This window comes from Zonotrichia albicollis, chromosome Z (genome assembly GCF_047830755.1).
Source record: "Zonotrichia albicollis isolate bZonAlb1 chromosome Z, bZonAlb1.hap1, whole genome shotgun sequence".
Classification (NCBI taxonomy): Eukaryota; Metazoa; Chordata; class Aves; order Passeriformes; family Passerellidae; genus Zonotrichia; species Zonotrichia albicollis.
The window spans coordinates 55715559-55739253 of record NC_133860.1 but is presented as its reverse complement, the minus strand read 5'-3'; the positions used below and the strand labels follow the sequence as shown (position 1 = coordinate 55739253).

General features: G+C 37.3%; 1 protein-coding gene across 13 annotated transcripts in view; it reads left to right on the top strand.

Annotated features, from left to right (window-relative positions):
* Positions 1-23695, top strand: part of AGTPBP1 (ATP/GTP binding carboxypeptidase 1) — a 70461-nt gene extending 46766 nt beyond the window's left edge. For 7 of the 13 annotated variants that reach the window (XM_074532597.1, XM_005489805.4, XM_026795208.2 and 4 more), the window contains 6 exons: positions 218-398; positions 1765-1894; positions 2253-2384; positions 4039-4215; positions 9402-9562; positions 22954-23695. In XM_074532597.1, the coding sequence (XP_074388698.1) occupies positions 218-398; positions 1765-1894; positions 2253-2384; positions 4039-4215; positions 9402-9562; positions 22954-23128 (956 nt within the window). In that variant the 3' untranslated portion in view covers positions 23129-23695. The other 6 variants (XR_003381050.2, XM_014269026.3, XR_003381051.2 and 3 more) reach the window with 6 other exon arrangements.

Genomic DNA, 23695 nt, shown 5'->3' with positions numbered 1-23695 from the left:
CAAATTTAAAGCTCCATTGCAATAGTTTTGTAATTAGCAGTCCTTTCAAAAATGTTGTGGCAAGCTCTATCAATAATACCCATACTCAGTAACACTCAACTTACAAATGTTTTTTCTGTTGTTATAAATGCAGTGGGCTATTGGCTCTTTTTCTAATCAACGAACTGCTTACTTAGCTTAAATAATATTTTGCAATTTCTGTGGATATCTCTTTTAGGGAATCGTCCTTATATATTCCTATCTGCTCGTGTGCATCCTGGAGAGACTAATGCAAGCTGGGTTATGAAGGGAACGCTGGAATACCTTATGAGCAATAGTCCAAATGCACAGTCTTTACGGGAATCTTATATTTTCAAAATTATTCCCATGCTCAATCCAGATGGTGTCATCAATGGAAAGTAAGCATATATTTAATCACAAATATTTAACCTGTACTCTAATTCTTTACATCAATATTTAAAAAGAAATAATCTAAACTGGTCCTGCAAAAGTGCAAATGCAATATGTAACGTGATAAAAAAGCAACACTTGCTATATTGCTAGGATTTTTGGCTTCTTAAAAGGCAGTTACATTCCTTGGCAAATTTCAGTTTTACAAAAATATTTCCAGTTGTTCATGGATGATAATCATTCCTATGCAATTTGACATGAAATTTTAATTGTCTCTCTGTCTTGGATTTCTGTAGGAGTTTTATGAGATCAGACCTGCATTTGGAAAAAGCTAAACAAGTTCATGGTGTACATAAAAAAAGGAAGTGCCTTATATTTAAGGAAGTCTTTTACATAATTTTTTTTTAAAAGCTGGAAAGTTAATAGGTGTACAAGAGAGAGGGTAATAGAGTATCCTGGTTTGATTGAAGTTATTAATAGTAGTTATTTCAACACTTTTCTCAATAAATATAAGGGGTATTTCAGAACTTGTTGAAACTGCTATGAGTAAACATTGAGCACTTTACATTTACTTGGTTGCAGGAAATTTTGCTATGGTGAAATTACAGTTTCCATTCATCTACTATAGGTACTATTTTAAAAGGTTTTGTGAACAAAATAATAAAAGTATAACTAATAATAGATTTCAGTAGAACCTTGTCTTTATATATGTGAAAGAATGTATATATTAGAATACTTGTAATTAAATAATTCAGGATACAGGGACGTTAAAGGCTGGACAATTGGACAATTAAGAAGGCTGCCCCAGCAGACACAGTCTAAAGGCAAATGTAGTGAAGATGACTGCATGATCATGAAATCCTGCAAGTTTAAAAGTTCTTGCTGATAGCTGACTGAAGACAGAGATGGTGGTTTTGTTTCCTGGGTTGTTTCAGGTCTTTTTTGTCCTTGTTTTTCTCACAGCTCCTTATCTCCTAACAACTTCACATTTCAAGTATTAGATTTCTAGTTGACATTAGTCTTTAAATTACTGAAGACACCAAATTGTAAAGATACCATATGTATGAAATTACTGATTTTGAACTAGAATTTGGGTAGAATTGTAAGCCTTCAGTTTCAACAGCAAATAAGTAATATTACATTTGGCTTCACCTAAGAGGCTACTTCTAATTTATTTTTAGAGTTTCTGTAACATAGCTTAAAGCACCCCAAACATTTCTATTATTTGGCATGTTAGAAAATTGAAGTTTATTTCTTGCCAGACTCCTTCCAAAGAAGCAGTGTTGATGAGGAAAACTTGAGGTGGGGGGGAGGCTTATTTAAAAGTATGATAATACGGACTACATCATGCGTTTTTCCACCCCCCCACAATAGCCACCGTTGCTCTTTAAGTGGAGAAGATTTAAACAGACAGTGGCAAAATCCAAATCCAGATCTGCATCCCACTATTTACCATGCTAAAGGGTTACTGCAATATCTGGCTGCTATAAAACGTTTGCCTTTGGTAAGTATGTGTGTGTAAGCAATTCTGAATTTTTTTAACTTTGTCTATGTAGCTAGTCTATAAATAAAACATTTTGAAATGGTCTTGTAAACCATGTCACGCTTAAATTTGACTTGGAGAACTGGTCTTCTGCAAACCTGTAGATGTAAATCTGTTACATTGGCTAGGCTAGAAGGTTAAACCTTCCTTAGATGAATCACACACTTTTTGTCTTAATGAGAGTTAATTATACAAGGGATTGTGTTGCCTAATTCTTTGGAACGTTCAACAGTACTAATAAAAAATTGTCTTTCTGTTACTTTCTTAAAATTTTGATTCCATATGCCTTGAGTTTATTTTGCCAAATTATTTATTATAGGTCTACTGTGATTATCATGGTCATTCTCGTAAAAAGAATGTATTTATGTATGGCTGCAGCATCAAAGAGACAATGTGGCATACAAGTGTTAATGCTGCCTCTTGTGACCTGATGGAAGACCCTGCTTACAGGGTGAGTTTGACCTTTTTTGTACCTTTTATTTGGCATGGGTTTGGAACATCCTTTTCAAATAGTATCCTGATCCTATCCTGTGCAAATAATGACTGTAGCATAAGCAGACTTATTTAAAATCACCTCTGTTTAGTTTGTGAGGGTACTTCAAAGTACACTTCATGAAGTTTTAAACATTATACATAGAGTGCTTTATTTTTTTCTGTTTCTTTACACCAATATTTACTTTTTGTTGTGTTTAATATTACTTTTATAGAAAATAGATGGAAAATTTGCTTCTGTGCATTTATAATTGCTAGATTGAAAAACAAGTCATTGAGGCATGGCAAACAATATTCTAGCAACAAGGCAAAAAACTGGATTGTTCTGAGATACTTATTTTTGTACATGGAAATATGCAAGATACCTTTTTATTTATTCCTTTTTATATAGATGTGTAGTTAAGACATGTGCCCCTAATTAGATATATATAATAAACTTGCACAAACACATCCTCTGCATTGTATAAACTTTCAAAAAGGCAAAAAATTTAGAGAATTATGTGGTTCTTGGAGTGTTATCTATTTCTTCTATGTGTCTCCCTCCATTGCTCCTCATGGGAACTGCAAACCTGTGTTACCTATAGGTGTGCAGGCTCTGTTTTTATTTTTAAGATTCAGAGTTAAACTTCAAAAGCATGTGAATGCATGTTGAAACACTTGTTATGCATCCTTGAGTATAGATGCTTTCTGGTTATGTTTTTCTCTTTAAATCTCCCTCACTTAAAAAAAAACAAAACAAAACCTATGGCTTCTTGATTTTCCTGTGTGATTTCCTGGATATTGAGCCAGATGCAAATCATGTCTGCTACTCTAACACAAGTATGCAGGGTTTTGTCACTTCAGTGTGCACTACTGTAGTGCACAAAAGACAGTAGTCAATAAGGGCTGTTGGACAAAGCATTTCATTTTCTAAAAGGTGGACCAAAATATTTGGGAAAGCCTGCACTAATGGGTTATGTATTACTACTGAAATAATAAATTTGGAGCAGTCATGTGTTCGTCTTAACTGACACAAATAAAAACTGGAAAGAAGAGTCATTTAGCAATAGTCAAATATGTATTGTTTGTGTGACCTTTTCACTGAAACTGTCATGTAAACAGAACTGAACTTTGATTCACATGCTTGAAGTGAAATATGCACCTAATGCTTTGTTAATACAAATGAATTGTATGTGTTAATAAAATATTGCTTTTGTTAGGTCGGTAAATGGGATTTCTGAAACAATCTGCAGTTGAATTAAATACTTATGTGGAGTATGTGGTACACTTAATTTGAGCAAACTTAGCTTGGTGAGTTAGGAGGGATGGTGATTAGCTGGAGAATTCTGTATTCAATGTATTTTGTATCCTGATCCTTATCCACATGACTAACAATTTTAGCGACTGAACCTGAAAAAAGGGATTTTAAAAACTAGGAAAAGGCCTGAAGACACTATTACTTGAACACACTGAGTTTTGAAAATTCAAGATGGAGAATTGTTTCTTTCTTATTTTTTTAATGCAAACTGCACCAAAGTTTCTGGTAAAGGTTTGTGATTACATGGTCCCTTTTCACCTCCATCCATATGGCAAATAAAAGAATGACTGTTTTTTTTCAAATTGCTGTCCTGCAGGCACTCCCCAAGATCTTGAGTCACACTGCCCCTGCGTTCTGCATGGGTAGCTGCAGCTTTGTAGTGGAAAAGTCCAAGGAATCTACAGCACGAGTTGTTGTCTGGAGAGAGATAGGAGTACAAAGGAGCTACACAATGGAAAGCACATTATGTGGATGTGACCAGGGCAAGTATAAAGTAAGAGGATACATCAGATAATATTTCTTACTTTTTAATTTCTTCCCTTTGCATTGGTATCTTCTTCTGTAACCCTGCTTGCTCAATTCTTGCTTGCTTTAGGCTTTTGAGACCTTTCAAGGTCTGAGTAGGCTAATGTTAGGATTAAATGATACAATTTTCAGCTTTGTAGGTTGCATAGCAATTATGCTTATGGCTGTTTTAACAAGATTAATATTAATCATTGCTTGTAGCACATGTGTATGCATGCAGTTAAAAAAAAAAAAACAGAACTATTCTGCCCAACAGATTATTAGGATTGGGTGATAGTATATGCCAATACTGTAATAAAAATTTTCTTTACATACGGCAATTTCAGACTTCACCAAGGCAGATCATGGTTCTTCAACAGATATTTAGCAGTGTCCCGTACAGAATTTTCCTATATAGCTGGGGAAACAGGCTTACAAATTAAAACACTTTCATACAGGCTTACTAGCACTACAAATTACACATCATCTCTGAACTCACATAGATGTGGCTTCTTGATGTAAAATTTGTTTTAATTTTCTCTCCTTGGAAAGTGTTACCAGGGCTGCATACCTGAAAACAAAAGGTGACTGACTCTGTTGGTAGTGTCTCACTACAAGACACCATGCATGGAAGGAATGGATTTCCTCTGTTTGAAAGTTGAGTTTAGGCATGCTAATCAAGAAAATGACCACAAGCCTCAAATAAGGTGCTTGACAGAAAGAGGATCAGAAGGCTGAGTGGGACAGAAACAAAAAAAAAAAGAGTTGAACAAGACATATTTTGTATGTTAATGTATGCTCCAACATCGGTGCTTATATCCCTATAGAGTAGGAAGACAGATGTTTTGTGGAGAATTTCAGTAGGCCTGTAAGCGCTACATTTTGTCAATTAACAACAGATGCATGCCTGCTGTTGTCAGAATATTCCTCAGATGATAAAGCTCATTATAGAGCTTTAAAAAAAGATAGCTCATCCAATTTGCTTATTTTGAAATTTTGAAAATATTCTTAGACATGGACCCGCACAGCTTTAGCAGTGTTGCTGCAGGAAGTACTTCAGAAAAGTGAATTGAAAATGCTTTGTGGACAAACTTTCAAGATGCTTAAACCTCCAAAGCTGTTCTTCAGTAAGGAAAGAAAAAATGGCTGAATTTTGTGGAAGAATCATTTACTCAATGGAAGAGCATTCTTTTATGTCATATAAACTAACTGATGAGACTAAATTAGTCTTCTGCCATTCATTTTATGGAGTAAAGCAATTTGTGAGCACTTAGTCATCCTCTGAATATACAGGAAGATTCTTAATTTTTTTCTCACTATGATAATGCTCAGACTTATTAAGAAAATATATCTAAAAAGTCAAGGTGACTGTACTTATCAAAGAGCTGCATTTCTCCAGTGAGAAGATTAAAAAGATGAAAAGGCTTAAGCCCACAGTTTTTGTGGGGGCTTTTGTTTTGTTGTTTGGGTTTTTTTAGATTTATTTGGTTTATTTGAGATTTATTTTGTGGAAGGAGTAGGGCCAGTAAGTCTGTCAATACACTTACTGTATAAATTAGATTACATATGTCAAAATATGTTATTTCAAAACAGAGAGACGTTATACTATAGAAATTCCCTTCCCTCCTACTTCCCATCCTAAAGGACATGAGAGTTCAGATCTGAGGGATTGAAACATAAAGGTCTGAAATGCTTTGCTGGTCTTACTGTGGTTGGGCATCCTTGCTGCATTTTGTTCAAAGCATGAAAAGGATTACTTTACAATTTGGTTCTTTGTGGAAGAAATACTGAGTCTTTGCCAAGATGAACATAATTTTTCTTTTTATTCTAATTTATTTTATTTGGACAATGATGAATCTAGACTGTTTCCATCCAGGAAGCTGTTGTGCGGAAGTTAGCGAGTCTTACCTCTGTTTAGGATCTCTGGTGTTAGAGTTGTCTCTGGAAGCAAATGTTTTTGAGCTGATCATATGGAATCTTTGTAGTCTGCTGACAGTAAGCGCTGCAAATATAGGTCAGTCATCTGTGATTCGGAATATGGAAAAACAAACTTTCAGGTGAAAGAATTCTCCAGGATCTACTATGGAGCATAATTTAGATGCCAGAAAAAAGAACAATGTCTTCAATGATTCAAACCACTTTGCTGATTGAAGATTAATACATTAGAAAGTATTGCTTGACTTTTAAGTTAATTGAAAAGGTTTTGTTATCTGGCCGTCTTACAGCGCTCATAAAGAGAAGACTTCAGGAAATAAGGATTTGGTTGACAAATTTCTCAGTAACTAAGATTTTTCAGTCTTTAGAATTTGAGTTCTCAGAAATGATTATGTCTTTCTAACCTCTGCTGAATAAGCAGTCAGAAGATCTACATGATATTTTACTGACCAATTGACTTCAACAAATCTTTATATGTCTGTTTTCCTTTTACTAAGTAGGTATTATAGGAATATTCTTCTCCATTGAGGTCACAGTCTGCTGTGCCTTTGTTTTTTTCTCTTTTCTTTCAAGTGGCAAAATTTAATCACTGAGATACTCTATTGGTATGAAGACACCTTCATGACATGCTTAGTGAGGAAGATTTCAACCCTCCATCTAAAATTTTACTGTCTAGAAGAAAGATAGTTGTATAAGATGTAGAGAAAAAAGAAATTAAATTTAGTTTACAAAAAAGAAGCTACGATGAGGTGGCTTGAGCTTAAAAGCAATGCCTGTAGCACATAAGTAGCTTAGCCTCAGTTAAAGGTACCAGAACAACAGTTGAAGATCATTAGAAGATAAAACAGTGCAATCAAGGCTTCAGTGAAAATGAAGCTGACCTCAGGTCCCTTAGTAAGGGCAACTGATGATGGTGATGGTGACTTCTGGAACCGGACTTTGGATCTTGTTTCAGGGAAGTGAAGAGGTTTGGCTGATGGAAGAATCAATTAGGAAATTTGATATTTGGCATTTGTGTAATATTACATTCTCTCTTATGATTAAAAGAAATGATGGAAGCAAAGCAAGATTTGGCATCAGGCTTTTAGTACAATTATGTAGACCCTTCAGTGTAGTAAGTTCAAAATTTATCCTTCAGGTGTTTCCCAGTTATCCACCTCCAATCTGCTCCATTTAGGTTTCTCTTTAGCTACATCCTCTTTCTGCTGTGCTAAAAATAGCAGCCACACAACATGCACACGCTATTTATCTTTATAACAACTGTCTTTGCACTTTTCTTCATGCTGTACTCTTGTCCTTTTTCAGCTTAGAGGCACTCTGTTAGACATACCTTGTCTATAAGGAACCTGCCAACTAACGATAAATTCTTCAGCAACAAATGCAGATGATAACTGGAAAAGTTTCTGAACCATCAAGTTGTGCGCATTAGTAACCTGTGTAACAGTGAGATTACTGTTACCTTTCCCCTTCCTCTTCTACATACTTTGTTGCCTCTTGACCTTAATGTTATTTTAATCTCTTTGGGGCAGGGACTGTGTCTTCCTGTGATTAGCGTAGTGGAGCCCCATCTATGATTGGGGTCTTCGAAAGTTAATGATGTGCAAACAAATACAAAACAAAGCCACAAAATTGGTCTCTGTGGATAAGGTACTGCACTGAGTGAGGAGAACTGATTTCTGTTCCCAGCGGGGTCAGTGACATGCTGTGAGACACTGTGCAAATCGCTTCAACCCTCTCTGCCTCCATTTCTCCATCAGTACAGTGAGGATAATTCTTCCTTTATTAATAAGTGCTTTGAAACCTACAGCACAAAAGCATTATACAAGAGGTAAGTAGTATTACTATTAAGAATAATACTCAAGTATTCAACTCTTGTTCACTGCTAACAGGTTTCAGTACCATTTGGCCGGAGGATGGCACTGTTCAGAATCATGGATATAGATTTATCTTTCTTGTTACTAAAAAGCACCTTGTTTATGAGTACTATCAAGGCAAAAAAAGAACTCAGAAGAAAAATCAAACTTTTCTTCTATTAAGTATGTTCAAATCAGCACATGGAGAATGTGTGGGCTGTACCGTATCTGGAGCAACATACTTTCTTTTAAAATGCAGTGTCAGTGTGGCAACACATACAAAGCTTATGTGTTTTTTCCCTGGCTTTTGGTAAAATTATTCCTGCTTCATTCTTTTTTGCTTCTTTCATACCTGATGACTTAGCTTACCACCAATTCCTGGCTCCTCTCTTTCCATGTTTGTATTGTCAAAGCTTCTTTTTAACTATTCTGTATGTTAAGGGGTTGAGAAGATCCAAGCTAAAGTCTTTTTAGATTCTCCAGAGATGCAGAAATTGCAAAGAGGGAAATTGAGTGGAGTTGTGCCACTGAATTTGCTAGTGTCTATACAGTTAGTACTAGCCAATTACATAACTCTTGAGGCTCGGTCTAGGTTACACTCCTTTTGTAAAGTAGTTGAGGTCAGATGTTATGTCCTTATATACTGCACTTCTGGCTAAATTAAAAATGTAGAATTACCTGATGAGAGGATTTATTAGATATGTAAACTTGGAGAGCATTGCATAAGTTCTACCTTCTAAATAGTCTTTGCAGAGGAAAATGCCTGGCTATGTAATTCAAGTTACAAAAGAGCTATCGCTTTTGAGAATTTGTTTGTTAGTTTTAATTACTAAATACATGAATAAATGCTTTCAGAATTAACACATGCAGCCTCTAACTTATAGGCAGGGAAGAGACATCTGTCTCATAGAGTAGCTGCTGCCTTAGGTAGTCTTACCTGTGTGTCAAAACATAGCAATGAATTTGATCACAGCTATGATATTAATTCTCTCCTTTTTAAAATTCTGTTTGATGAAATTTATATTGAGGAATCTTGTATTTCAATTTCTTATTTTAAAATAATTTTTACTTATGAACCTAGACTTTATCTCTGCCTCTTTTCCAATACTATTAGGAAAAGATTTGTTAATTTTGGGGTGCTAGAAGTGTAGACTAGGAAGCTCCCAAAAATGTGTCTGTTCAGCCATGAAGAAATCATGTAGGTATTCCTGAGTCTTTTCTGATACTCTAAGCATTTATTCTACAAATTTGATTTGTTCTGTCTTTAAAAGCAAGAGAATATATTAAATAAAGTAAGAAAATATTAACCTAAAGAGCTATTCTACAGTATGTGTGTGTCAATCTGCCTGTACCTATTTTGTATTTTTAAATCTTATTTTCAAATTAGGGATTACAGATAGGTACAAGAGAACTGGAGGAGATGGGAGCAAAGTTCTGTGTTGGCTTGCTGCGTTTAAAAAGAATGTCCTCACCTTTGGAATACAACCTGCCTTCTAATCTGTTGGATATTGAAAATGAGCTAATTGAGTCAAGCTGTAAAGTGACAAGGTAGTACACTTTTATTATATTCTCTTTTCTTTCGGGAAAAAAATGCTGTTCCTCAAGTGGTGTAAAGATTCTTTCAAAAATGTTATTCAACTTATCAAAAACAATGCTGATGTGTTGTGACATTACTGTAACAATAATCTGAATGTGTTGGAGATCTCTTGGGTTAATTCAGTTGCTTCAGTGTTTGAAAGAAAACAATACAGACGGAGTTAGACTATATTCCACATTTGGAGATGGGATAAACACTAGCAATTTTAATGTAATTTGGTAGTTACTGTGGGCCATAAAATTCAGTAGTAGGTCTTAAGTCTCAGTTGTCTCTTTCAAAGTGGGTTTTTTTGTCGGGTTTTTTTTTCTTTTTCTTTTATTTGCAGTGGTATTAAAAATGTTTTTAAACAGACCTAAGGTATGTGAGGTAAAGCAGTAAGAACTGTAAGTATTTCTTCCTAACTTTATTTTTCTTATTTCTCCTCTGGTGGAGACATATAATAAGACTTGAATTTAAAATACATGAAATAGTTTGGGTCACTAAAGAAATTTGTATGCTCAGTAACCAGGTTACTAAGTTGCCAGTTCTTAAAGCTGTAGATAGGCTTGCTGGGTTAAAGCTGAGTTGGTGATTCCTGGAAAAGATAGTGTCAGTGGGTTTGGGGTAATCAAAGAACTTCTGTAAGTGTGTAAGTAGTAAACGAAATTTTAGGGGAAATATGGGCCTACAGTTGAATGGGACAGGAGCCCTGGTGACACAGCTCATGTGAAAGGCTGAGGTACTGACTTCATCTTGGCGTTTACTAGAAAGATCAGCTCTGGGTGTGCTAGGGACCCAGACGCTGGGGAAGGATTGGAGTAAGGAAGGCCTGCCTGTGGTGGGAGAGGAAGGGGTTGGAGAATACCTAAGCAAGCTATTCTTACCTAGGTCCAGAGGTACTCATAAGATGCACCCACAAGAACTAAGGGAGCTCACTGATGTCACTGTGAAGCCACTCAATAACTTTTGAAGGATCATAGTGATTGGGACAGGTATATTCGAAGGAAATCAGATATCCTGCCTGTCTTCAGGAAGAACAAGAAGGAGGATCCAGGGAATTACAAGCTGGTCAGTCTCACTGTGATCCCTGATAAGGTGATCAAGCAACTAATCCTGGAAAGTATTTGCGGCTATTTGAAGAGGGAATGTTCATGAGTAGTCAGCATGGGATCCTTCCCCTCTCCTCAGCACTGGCAAGGCCTGCACACCTGGGGGACCGTGTTGTTCAGTACAGGAGTGTCATGGACCTTCCAGAGAGAGTCCAGTGAGGAGCTCCTAAGATGTTGAAGGGTCTGATGTTCCTCTCACAGGAGGTAATGATGGGAGAGCAAGGACTGCGAGTCTGGAGTAGAGGAGGTGCAAAAGGCCTGCATTATCAATGTATACAAATACCTGAAGGGAGGTTGTGAAGAGGGTAGAGCCAGGCTCTTTCCAGTGGTATCTGCTGACAGGCTAAGAGAACAAACCATAGAGGAAATTGCATTAACCATTTACTACATAGAAAGGTGCCCTAGGTTTGGCCAGAACAGGGTTAATTTTTTACCATACACAGAAGGGGGCCTGGCCAGACCCTACTGTTACTTGATACCATCTCATCACTTGTCAGGGGCTGGAGTAAGAGACTCCCTCATTTCTGGTCAGGCTAGGGGGAGAAAAACTGTGGCAGGTGAAGAGTCTGGTATTGCACTTTCTATGCAAATTACTCCATTGTGTTTTACCTTTTGTTATTAATGTCATTGTTGCTTCCTTCCTTCTCTCATTGATGCTTCTAGTAAATTGTTGTTACCTCATCTTTTAATTTTTGTGTTTCCTCCAGCAGTTCTTGATGCCATTTTCAGAGAGGGGAAGGGGGTGGGGAAAGCGAGCAGCATATATGTGTGTGTGTATATATATATATATATATATAGTCATTGTGAGGATGCTCAAATAGTGGAACAAGCTTCCTGTGTAGGATAGTCTTATCCCAGGCGATACTTGAAAGCTGTCTTGATGTGATTCTCAGCAAACTGGGTGGCCCACTAGAGCAAGGACATTGCACAAAATGGCCTCCTGAGTTTTCTTCCAAAAAAGAAAATCTTTTCACCCTGCTTTGTGAAAAGGGGGAAGAGTCTACAAGTCTTTTCTCAAAAGGTACTGAATGCTGGTGATTCGGGAACTTCAAATTTAAGTGCTAGTGTAGGTAATTAGAATACAGGGTTCTAAAAATCACAGATTAGTTGCATTTGTCTCTGTCAGAACTTAAGCAGCCAAGGTCCTGTTCCCTTGGCATTTCTGTCATATATGCCATCCTGGTTCCTTCCAGGACAAGTTTAATTTTTGCAGTACCTAGGAGGGATGTTATTCTGTACCACCTCACATCATTGGCAGGCACAGGGGGAAGGAACTCTCTTCAGGGAATAAGGGGTTCCTCACAGTAGAGAAAGCATGGCAGATGGAGCAGTCTGGTATTCTGTGGATCATTTATTTTCTTATGTCTTTTGTTATTAATATTGTTGCTGTTACCCTTCACTTTCTTGTCCCATTGCTGTTTCCAGTAAATTGTTCTGATCTCAACCTTTTGTGATCTCTGTATTTTGTCCCTCCAGCTGGCAGGGAGCAGAAGTGGCACATGGTTTTGCGGAAGAACTGAATTGGAGAATACTGTTCTTAGACCACAACATATGCTTTAATAATTTTTTTAATAGTAATTCTTTCATAAATACAGGCTGGCTGTTAAGCAGTTTCACTTGACAGCTATTGTGGATGGCATCTAAATGATAGCCTTTCAGCCAGTACATGTGTTTCTTGGGTTCCTCATGTGCAGCATGTTTAACTTGGAAATTGTGCCTACATGTTACACCTATTTATCATACTATTTTTTTTTTATTTGTCGCTACAATTATATGTTAATAAGACTGTGATATTTTTCCCATTCATGTTATGTCACTGTCAATTTTATTGGAACTAAAGCTGCACCATAAATAGGTCTCTGAAATACTAAATTTCAGTTCCAGCATTTTGGATCAAGATGTGGTTGTGAGCAATTAATCCATGAGAGTGGCATTGAAAAACAGCTCCAGATTCCCATGTAACTTTATATTATTGGCTGCCTCAGGCATGGGTAATTTTCTATTGCATCTTGGGTTTAAGTGAGCATCCTAGTTCACAGATAATGACTATTGTCTGGAAAAAAGTTTTCTGGAAAAACTAGCCATTATCTGTGAACTAGCCATTATCTGCTGTGTACTAGCCATTACCTGTGAACTAACCATTATCTGCTGGATTTCTGTTTGTTAATGTAACTTACCGTGGATTTTCCATATGAGAGCATCTGTTGAATTGAGTAGAGTCATATGATACACAAGTCACCCCCGCTTAGAATCTGCTAGGAAGTTAAAGACACATCAAAACCACTTTAGTATCAGAATGGAATAAAAAAGGGTGAGATGGTGTGTTTGCTTTCTCTTTGATAGCAAACTTCAGTAATGCTAGATGACAAGAGGAACAAATGTAAATGCATAGCTTGTTTTAATGTTATGAAATACAGCAAGTCATGGTATTTTAATAGATGCACATAGTCTGAACTTCCTTTACCAGCTAAAATACTTCATTGATCCAGCTATCTCTAAAAAATTATTCTGTGTGAAAACTAATTGCACGTGAAGTACTGTGATGCTGGGGACAGGGGAAAACTGCCTCTGACTTGGTTTACATTTCATTGCTGGGAAATGAGTGGCACAGGGACTGTTCTAGCCTGGATATTCAGAAAGCACTGATAAAAGACTTAGTTCTGCATAATGTTGTGGGCTACATATGAGCAAGGGTAAAATGTAACATTAGGCTCATAATAAGCTTACTATTACTGAGACTCTGTGTGGAAATGTTTATAATCCTGATCTGTGAAAAAAGTAACCAGTACTCTGGAACTTAAAAAAACCCAGCAGGTTCAGTTCCATCCAAGACTAGATCATGAAAATCACAAAAATAATTGTACTGCAAGATGAAATTTTAAATTGGAGAGAGATGGTTAAATAACTTCATTCAGTGTATCAAAAGTGAATTTATACCTAGAATTTTTTTTTTAAATGGTTTCCCCTAACATGTCATTTGGGTGTTACACAGCTAACGATGGTGAAAGGTGATAACCAAGTGCTTCTGCACTAAAGAAATTAGGAGAGTGGGAAAAAATCAGATTCTGTGCATGTAAGAGTTAATCTGTATGGAAGAACACTGACATAAGAAATGTTGGAGTTTATTGGAGGAATCTGTTAACAACTGTTTAAGTCCTGATGGCTTTATTTCTTAAAGTCATTAAATGTAAATCTGAGAACATAACCAGAAACTAAACATAAAAAAACATAAACCAGAAAACTAAAACATAAACCAGAAAAATGCGCAGCATGAAGTGAGAAATCAGGTACAACTGCTCTTAGTGTTCACCTAGCAATACTATATAACTCGGTCAGAATCTGTGATGGAAAAACTGAATGTGTGGCTTCAAACTATTTAATTTAAAATATGGCATTAAGACTGAAATGTGTTGTGTATTTGTACCTGGGTTTCTGAGCAATTGATGTCCCTGACCACAGCAAGGGAGTTGGAACTAGATGATTGTTAAGGTCCATTCCAATCCAAGCCATTCTATGATAAATAAGAAACTACAATTTTGTTCACAGAACCTCCAATATTAGCAATAAAAGTGCCATATATTATTCAAGTTTGCACATTATCTTCTTTTATTCTTTGCCAAAGGGATCAATACTGGCATAGGTGAAGTTAGGAGGTGGTCTCATTCTTTTATTACCAGAGGCTGAGAAGCAGAGTTCTGCTGTATACCTTAGGCCATATTTTAAAAAATCTTTTCAGCCAAGGTGTGCATTTATTGTTCAGTTCAGTGGTAGAAATATACAAAGAACCTCTGCCAAGCAAAGTTTATAAAGCTTTTTTCTTTTCGTCTTCAGAGGCAGTCATGGGTCAAAATACAGTCAGACTGCTTCTTGTTTTATATGTCCAAACTTCAATTCTCACTTTTCTAGTACAACAAAGAACTGCTTATGCTTTCTTTGTGATTTGCTGCTTTTTACTTGTGATTAGAGGCAAATTAGAAGCTACTTACAGGAAAAGCAGGTTAAAAGTTCATCCATAGGAAGTATAAAACAGAATATTTTTACACAGCTGTGGCATTCCTGTAGGGTTACAGTAGAGCAATTACTAAGATTATAGTTACTTCCTTTATTTTTGGATATTATTAGTATTACTTCTTACCAAAGCACAGTTTTAATGCTTTCAAGACTAAGCAGGCAAGTTTAAACACAGAAGCCCTGATTTTATTTTTTGCAAATGGTTTTGAGGGTTTGTCAAATTCTTTTTGGTTTTTCCAGGTTGCAATTATAATGACCAAGTACATGTTAATATTTTAGACATATTGCTAGTATTTCATTACACATAGGCTGAATTTGCATGAGTTCATTTTGAACCGTGTCTGAAACAAGAAAAATAAAGCAATAAGTAGATTTATTTCCCTCTGGCAGTGAACTTTAACCTTTTATGTGATGAATAAAACACTTAGTTTTTCTTTAATTATTTCCAACCCATTTGACAGTGTTTTCATCCCAGCTCCAAATGGAAAAGATTAGACTAAATGTAATACTGTCTTGTATTGAGAATTGTAGTTGTTGTGCTGACAGTTTTGATAGGGTCTGTATGCAATGAAAAAAAAACATATGACCACATTCATAACTGTTATGACTTACTAGACTTATGCTCTGCTCAAAACTTTTTGGAAATTCTAGTTCACTTCAGTGATTCTTTTGAGGCTTATTGGTGTGTTCTAGAACATGGTGTAGTTGTGTTTGTTAATTTTGATTTAATTATAGCAGCGAAGCAGACTGAGCTTTGGGACCCAGCATGTCTAGAAAATGTTAGAAAAAGCAGACAGCCAAAAGGAGCTGTGGGAAGGGAGAAACTTGATGAAAAATCCATTTCCTGCACTTAGTTTTACACTTGAGAAAAAATATCAGACTGGTTAGGCAAGGAGTGAGTGGTATATGCAGTGGGAGTGTTGACAAAGTCTTACAAGGGATTTCTGTATAGGCTGTCAGATAAAATCTGGTTTTGCCCTATTTTTCCCCCGCTCCTAATAAGTCTTAAACTTTTCCCAGACATTTGGATATTCCTAATCTTCTTCACCTGGGACTAAAGGTCTTTTCCTTCTTACTCTCCTGCAGCGTTGAAGCTTTTCTTGGCCTTTCTTCCAGTACCTTGGGAGTACGGCTGTGTTGAAAAGAAGGCATCTTATACTGCAGCTTTTGTCCAGTCTGTCCCATTCTGAATGTTGGAAGAAAAAGCTTTTAAAAGTCAGATTTAGAATTCCACTTGTGGGCTTGGTAGCAGTGCCCATGCACCAGGCCCCTGCTCTGGCCTCAGTGAAAGTGATTGCTTTTAATTCTGTGTAGACTGTAGTATTCAGAGCACTGTTTGTCTTCTCTAGGGCAAAATGAGGAAACTAGTAATCAAGGAAAAAAACCCTGAAGAAACAAAAAACCAGTAAGTGCACTGAACTGCTTATATGTTCTTCATACCATTTTTTAAAGTTTTCTTCTACTCTTGATGGTATGACCCAAATACTAGTATGGCCCACAGTAAATGACTGATGAATCCCAGCTGATTTGATTCAGTTTTGAACTTCATAAAATATATTTCAGGGTGAGAACACATAGAACATGTTGATGTTACTTGTAATTCAACTGTGGAGTAAAATTTTGTAACTCTAAATGTGAAGATACCTAAAAAAAATAATTAAAGAGGATTTGGATGTCCAGCTTCTTATGGCTTGGAAAAGCATTGGATGCATCCTGTTGAACCTTGGAAATTCCCTTGAGAAAATTTCCTTATTGCTTACAAAAACTACATAGGTTAAGAGCAATTGAACTGGACCACACTTGTTTGTGTGATGTTGCCTCCTGCAGCAGGATTGCTAATCTCCAGAAGAGAATATAGACACTAAAGAGGAATTAGAAGGGAAAGTATGGAGAAACAATTCCTTTGTGGTACTTTTTAACTTGTCTTTCTCATTGAAGAAATTTTTTTCCTCCCATGACAAAGCAGTTTTATGAGAGATCATTAGTACTTCAGAATTCCCTCTCCTTCCTTTCCCAACTCCCCAGGTAGCTGCAACTCTCTGTACTTTGACAGGGAATATTTCTTAATTTTTTGTTCCAAAGTTGTAAAATGTATACACATCCCCTGGAGTGTCAAAAAACTGCTGATCTCCATGGGGTTCAAATTGGTAATGGTTACGTCTACCTTGTGGATTAATTTTTCCGTAATTGAGTATTGTGGATAATGAAAAATCCCAAGTATCTCTTTTATGGGACAACAAAAATATTGTTTTGAAAAAAATATACCATGTTTGTGAAAAGGTTTATTAGATTTTAATATGTTTTGAGCATTAATGTAAATGAAAAACACATGGTGAGGTAATATAGTTTTAAAAAATAATAGAGTCATAACATGGCTTGGATGGGAAGGGACATCAGAGATCATCTAGTTCCAACCTCTCCAGCATGGACAAGAATGCAACCCACTAGATTAGATTTCTTGCAGCCCCATCCAACCTGGCCTTGAACACTTCCTGGGATGGGGCATCCACAGGTTCTTTGGTCATCTGTTCCAGTGCCTCACCACCCTCACAGTAAATAATTTCTTCCTAGTATCTAATCTAAATCTCTTCTCTTTTAGTTTAATAACATTACTTCTTGTCATATCCCTTTCTGACTGTGTAAAAAGTCATCCTTCCTCTGTCGTGTAAGTCCTGTTCAGGTAGTGGAAAACCACAGTGAGGTATCACTGGAGCCTCCTGTTCTTGAGGCTGAAGAACTCTAGCTCTCTCAGCCTGTCTTCTTAGGAGACATGCTCCAGCCCTCTGAGCAGCTTAGTGACCTCCTCAAAACTCACTCCAAGAGGTCCATATCTTTCTTGTGCTGGGGACCTCAGAGCTGGATGCAGCACTCCAGTTGGGGTCTCCCCAGAGCAGAGCAGAGGGGCAGAATTCCCTGGCTCACCTTGCTGACCATGCTGCTTTGGATACAGCTCAGGACATGGTTGGCTTTCTGGGCTGCAAGCTCACACCAGTGGCTCATGTCCAGCTTTTCATCCACGAGGCTTTGCAGGGCTGCTCTCAATGACTTCTTTTCCCAGTCTGTGCTTTATCTGGGATTGCCCTGATCCAGTTACAGAACCTTGCACTTGAACTTGTTGGACTTCATGAGGTTCTCTTGGGCCCAGTTCTTAAGCTTGTTCATTTGGATGGCATCCTGTCCTTCTGTTGTGTCAACTGCACTGCTCACCTTTGTGTCATCTGCGAACTTGCTGCAGGAGCACTTGATTTCACTGTCAGTGTCCTTGCAGAAGGTCTTACAGGCACCGGTCCTATGACAGAGCCCTGAGGAACCCCACTTGTCACCAGCCCCCATGTGGGCATGGAGCCTTTGACCAAAACTCTCTGGCTGCATCCATTCAGGCAATTCCTTGCCTATCAGACAGTCCACTCGTCAAATCCATGTCTCTCAAATTTGGAGATAAGCACGTCACATGGGACACTGAAGACCCTAGAGAAGTCTAGGTTGGTGGCGTACGCTGACCTGCCTGTGCTGGCTGTTGTAGTCATTCCATCATAGAAGGCCATCGGATGGGTAAGGCATGATTTGCTCTTAGTCTCCAAGTGTGGAGAGAGCGCTGTGTTCCTGATCCCTTCAATGTCTTTCCAAGAGACATGAAATCCCTTTTGATATTTCACAATCTCATAGCTGCTGCCTTATTCAACCCTGCATGAAAGCATAGGAGTGGTTGATAATCCTCCGGTTTTACCAGTCTTGGTAACCTCTTTGTGACATGGTGAAAGTGGCCCTGATAGGCAGGAAATCTTGCTAGAGAGGCTGGAGGGTAAATGGCTGCTTCCCTGTGTCTCAGTGAGAATTCTCCAGTAGTTGCCATCTTCATGCACTTTTGGTGACACTCGTTCTTGTATGAATGGTTGATTGTACCAGTTTTGTAGCATTCTCCTTTTCTTGTTTTTGACTGCATATTGTGGAGTTTTGTCCTCCGAACCTCATACTGTCATATTTGTTATGTAGGGGTGCTTTGGTAGCAAGGAGGAGACTCTTTCTTTTGCTCCAAGCAGAGATGAGGTCCAGTCTCCCTTGCCTTACAAATCAATCAAGCCTATCTCAGGGCTGGATGCTTATGTACCTTCTGTTTCCAAGGTCTTCTGAGGCAGCAACTGCCTCTCTGCCTGTGTCAGTGCATAATCTCATACCTCTGTCTCCTGCTTGGATTCCCAGATCATATGCTGACTGATGAGCTTCTCACACAGCATGGCAACCTGCAGAAGGCAGGTTATCTGCTTGCACCCATGGCAACTACCTCTGCCTTCAGGGCCCAGGGGGACTCTCAGATTATGGAGTTTCCTGCAGCTGAGGGTCCAGGTTCTTTTAGTCTTCAGCAAGTCTGTTTGGGTCTAGACATATACCCAAGGGGGCTCTGGTCTCTTGGTTTTAGCCTGACAGCTGTGATGTGTGGATGCCATTTTTGTTACAGAAGGAGACTGCTTCCTTTTCCTCCCAGGTAGAATTAAGTGGCCTTTTCTGGGTGCCCTTCCTGGAGAACTGCTGTGCCACGTCGTGGCCATGGCACCACGCCCTGGTCACTCGCACTTTCCGGGGCCATTTAAATCTGCTGGCAGCACTCGCGCCGTGTCAGCCTCACTCATCAGAGCTGATGGCTCCTGGTGGGTCTCTCAGCTCTTACTCATGTTTCTCTGACTGTGGAGGCCCTGCCCAGCTTGTTCTAGTGCTCAGCCCCCAGAACTTGCCCTGGCTGCCACTGCTGTTGCTGATATCACTGCTGTGTGCGCCTGGCTGACCTTAATAATTAAAGTAGGCTTTAATTAATAATTAAAATACATTTTAGAAAAATATTGTATTAATTCCTAAATTCAGTGTATTCAGTGGCAGATGATGAAGAAAATACTCTTTTAAATGAAAGAGATATTCTTAAAGTTCTTCATAAACTTGAAGACCATAGTATTATATCAGGTGTATTAATCAGGCATTTAGGAATTCATCTTTTTACCCATAAAAGATATGCAGAACTTCAGAATTTCATATAGTATTCTCTTTCAACAGCCATGACTTCAAAGAAAATACACAAATCGTGGCGTCCTTTGCATTACAGTACTGTAGATGTGGGATATACAACCTCTGCTAACCTGAGCAAAATAATAGTTTCCTTTAAAAGAAGAAGCAGGAGGTGTAGAAGTAGAGGAAGAAGGATTATTGAGCAAGTTAATTAGAAAGAGCCCAAGGGAAAAGTTAGGAAATTAAAACCCATAGAATCAGCATGACAGCAGCTAAAAATATATCGCTACAAGATACGCTGAGGGTGGGGAGCAGCAGGGAGGCAAATAAAGAATTTGATTAAACAGTAAGACATTTTTTCAGGTATTTGATTTCTATATATCTTCTGATCCAGCCTCAGTAAAACAGTGGAATAATAATTACACTTCTCAGATTCATGCAAACCTTTAGAACAGAGATTACTGAAATGTTAAATATTCAAGGCTAACATTTTCTACATCAAAAGACAACATCTCATGGGAAAGCAAATATTCAAGCAGTATGTGACACAGTTTGAATACAGTTTTATGAGGAATGAAAACTTAGAAAGGAAAGTGGAAAAAATAACCTTAGTAAATATTATAGTATTATTTGAGTAGTACAGAATTGAGAAGTCGTGGTGTTGTGCTGCTCTGGATGGTATTAGAAAGCAAAGACTATTGTGCAGTAGGTTTCCAAGACAGTTTTTAAAGTTTTATATAGCTTTCTAAGTAATATCTGTTTTAATCTTTGATGTATTCTAATGGTACTTCTCTTGAATAGAGAAAATAACATATAATGTTGATTTTTGCTTTATTAAATGTGAGACGTATCCCTCAGTTCTGGATGTACGTGTGCCGGAGCAAATGTCTAAAATGTGTTAGAGCAGACAGGTTGGCTTTTAAAGACTGCTCACAGCCCCTGAATTTTCACAAGTTAGGGGCATGCCTAACATGTTTACACATACATGAGTAGGTAAAATAAATCGATACAACTATTAAAAAAGTATATTGAATAAGTATACTTGTGTATTTTTCAAGACGATATAACACAGGACATATTATGTGAAACGAGAAGACACTTTGAAGAGCTGAACTGTGTGATTTCCTTGTGTGCCCAGTTCTGTGGGTTTTTTCCATAAGGTGGGCTTTATTGGTTACTTTCTCTTAATCAACTATGTTAGTTTAGTATCCAAATAATGACATTAACTAAAAAAAGTGGATAGATTTTTTCAGAGCTTTACTGTTCTATGTACCTCACTAAGATGAATTTTTATAAGTGATTCCTCTAATGCCTTAAACATCCCACTGTCACTGGTTGAATATTTCTCCTTGACATAGCTCATTGTAGTTTTCTGTCAGTGTTCAGAATTTTGACATAATATTGGGTCAATATTCAGATTTAATGGCTCCATTTCCTGTGAATTACACAGTCTATTCTGTGTGGATTTAACTGAAGTGTGGGTTCCTTGCATATGAAAATTAATTAATCGGTACCTGTGTTAAGTGATGAGAAGCACAGATTGAAAAAAATCTGTGGACTTGTCAGAATGCGATACATCTGAAGTCCCTTTGATTTGTTTCTTTAAATAAATGAAACATTTAAACTTTTTTTTTTTCCCCAACTTCTTCTTTCCTTAAAGGAATTGTTGGTGTGTGGTGACTTCCTAGGGCAGAAAGCATCACAGGATGAAAGAACAAAAAATTTGTATTCCTTTGCTGCTTCTCCCACAGAGGCTTCATGCAAAACATGTATCCTTATTGTATGTTGGATTCACCGTATGTGAAATTAAAGAGACTTCTTAGCAAACATCCTGGTTATTTTCTTCACTCTTTGTCTCTCCTAAAATGGAAACAGTTATAAACACCCAGTTCTTTAACCATCAGTGGGTTATTGCCCTAATTACAGCTTAAATAACTCTTAAAGTGTTTTGATTTGTGGAGCTTTCTGTTTTGTATAGCTAATAGACAGGCTTCTTTAGTGAACAATGATACAGATAGTTTTGAATGCAAATATTCACCCCCCCCCCCAAGCTAGGGAACAGTTTTTCTCCCAGTATTTGAATTAACTGTCAAAAGTACAAAATGCTACAGTGTGGCATGTCATTGAGGTTACAGGTAGAGGAAGAATATAGTGAAATTGATTTATATTGAATAGAGATAACATTTTAGATTTGAGGTGGTGCAGCTGAGCTCCTAAAAGGTTTTCAAAAAGAAGCAGTGATTAGTCCCTTTAATTATAAAGCCACAGACAAGCTAGGTTTCGTGTATCTTCAGAGAAAATTAATTAAAATTAATATGCAAATATTTCTGCAAGTTCTTTGTAAGAAGTTTCTCAATAAGAACATTCTCACTGTTTTGTATGATTTGATTATTAGGTAAAATGCATTACAAAATCTTTTTCAGGCTTAAAATTAATGTAAAAATACTTATGAAATATTTAGGAGTACGTAGTGCTTATAAGCAGATAGCTTTTTATCTCCCAAGTAAAAGTGGATCTGGAAAACACTTTTCTGCTTCCCCCATCCTCCCTTTCTCTGTTCTAGGGAGGTGAGAGGATCAGAAAGTTGTATTTTAACCTTTTTCCAATTAACACTGAAGTTCTTCGATGCTGTTAGTTAAGGGCATAGACTGTTCTGTAGGCAGAGCATCAGTCACTAAGTGCATTGCCTCAGAGTTGCAATGCTTGACAAATCTTAAGTTTTACCAGGATACAAATGTGTGAGAATCCGATGAGAGTTAAGTGATTTCTGTGGGAACTTAAATGTAGGTGTAACCATGATCCCTTGTTCTGTCATCTCTAATATGTATAAAGTAATTGGTTACAGTGCTTTTCAGTAAAGTGTGTGTTTCAATAAAATACAGGGGTTTGTTTATACCCTACCACAATGGCTGTGTCCTTAGGTAGTTGGATTCTTCTTCAGCAATTTCTGATACTGCTGTATTTACATTAAATTCTTATGGGCCATTAGTGGAGCGGATTTGTCATGGCACATTTGGATAATGAGTTGTATATGACTAAGTAATTAGTTCAAGGCATTACAAGCATGGGTTTGTCTCTCAGTTCTTTTACACTCATCTAAAAAGCCAGTCCCATTTCAGGTGATCTGCCCCTTTCCTGAGGTAATTTTTGGATTACTGTATGTTGGGAAAGGGACAGGGCACATAGTCTGAATGTGTTAATCCAAATAATACTTTTAACATGGTTCATGGAGCTTCTTGTTGTTATAGCCCCACTACATATGTTTTGGATGAAGATGAGCCTCGCTTCCTTGAAGAAGTTGATTACAGCGCAGAGAGCAATGATGAAGACGTTGAATTAGCTGATAATGTGGGTGATTATGAGGCAGCTAATCAAGATGATGGACTTTCAGACCCAGATTCAACAAGGATACACCTTTCTTGAACCAGCTTTGCTGCCAGTAACAGAAAATAAAGTATCCTGAATTTCCAGTCATATACTTCCTTTATGTTTTCTACAAAGGGGATAAGCTTCAGTTAACACAAATAACTGAGGCCTGCATAGCTCAAGGACAGTAAATATTTCTGATAAATTTGCGTTTGTTTTATTTAAGGAGTTCTGTGTATTCTTTAAGCCCTAAATAGATAAATTTATTTACCAGTTCATTTTCTACTAAATAGTACTGCATGGCATTTTGTGTCCTTAAACTCTATCTTCCAGGGAAGATTGGGTTATAATCCAGAGAAATGGATTATAATTTTTAGTGCATCAGAGTACAGAAAATAATTTTTTGTGGTACAGTTCATTGAGTTGCTTCCTGAAAAATACATATGTACAGATTTTCTAAATTAATTTGTGTATGTCTGTGTATATGCGTGTGTGTATACTGAGGTGAAGAGGTTATTTTTTGACATTATTTCAATGATACTTGATTGTGTTTGAAGCAATGCAGTGCCTGCTCTGAAACAATTCAGTAACTACTAAATTAAAAATGAGAACATGATGTATGAA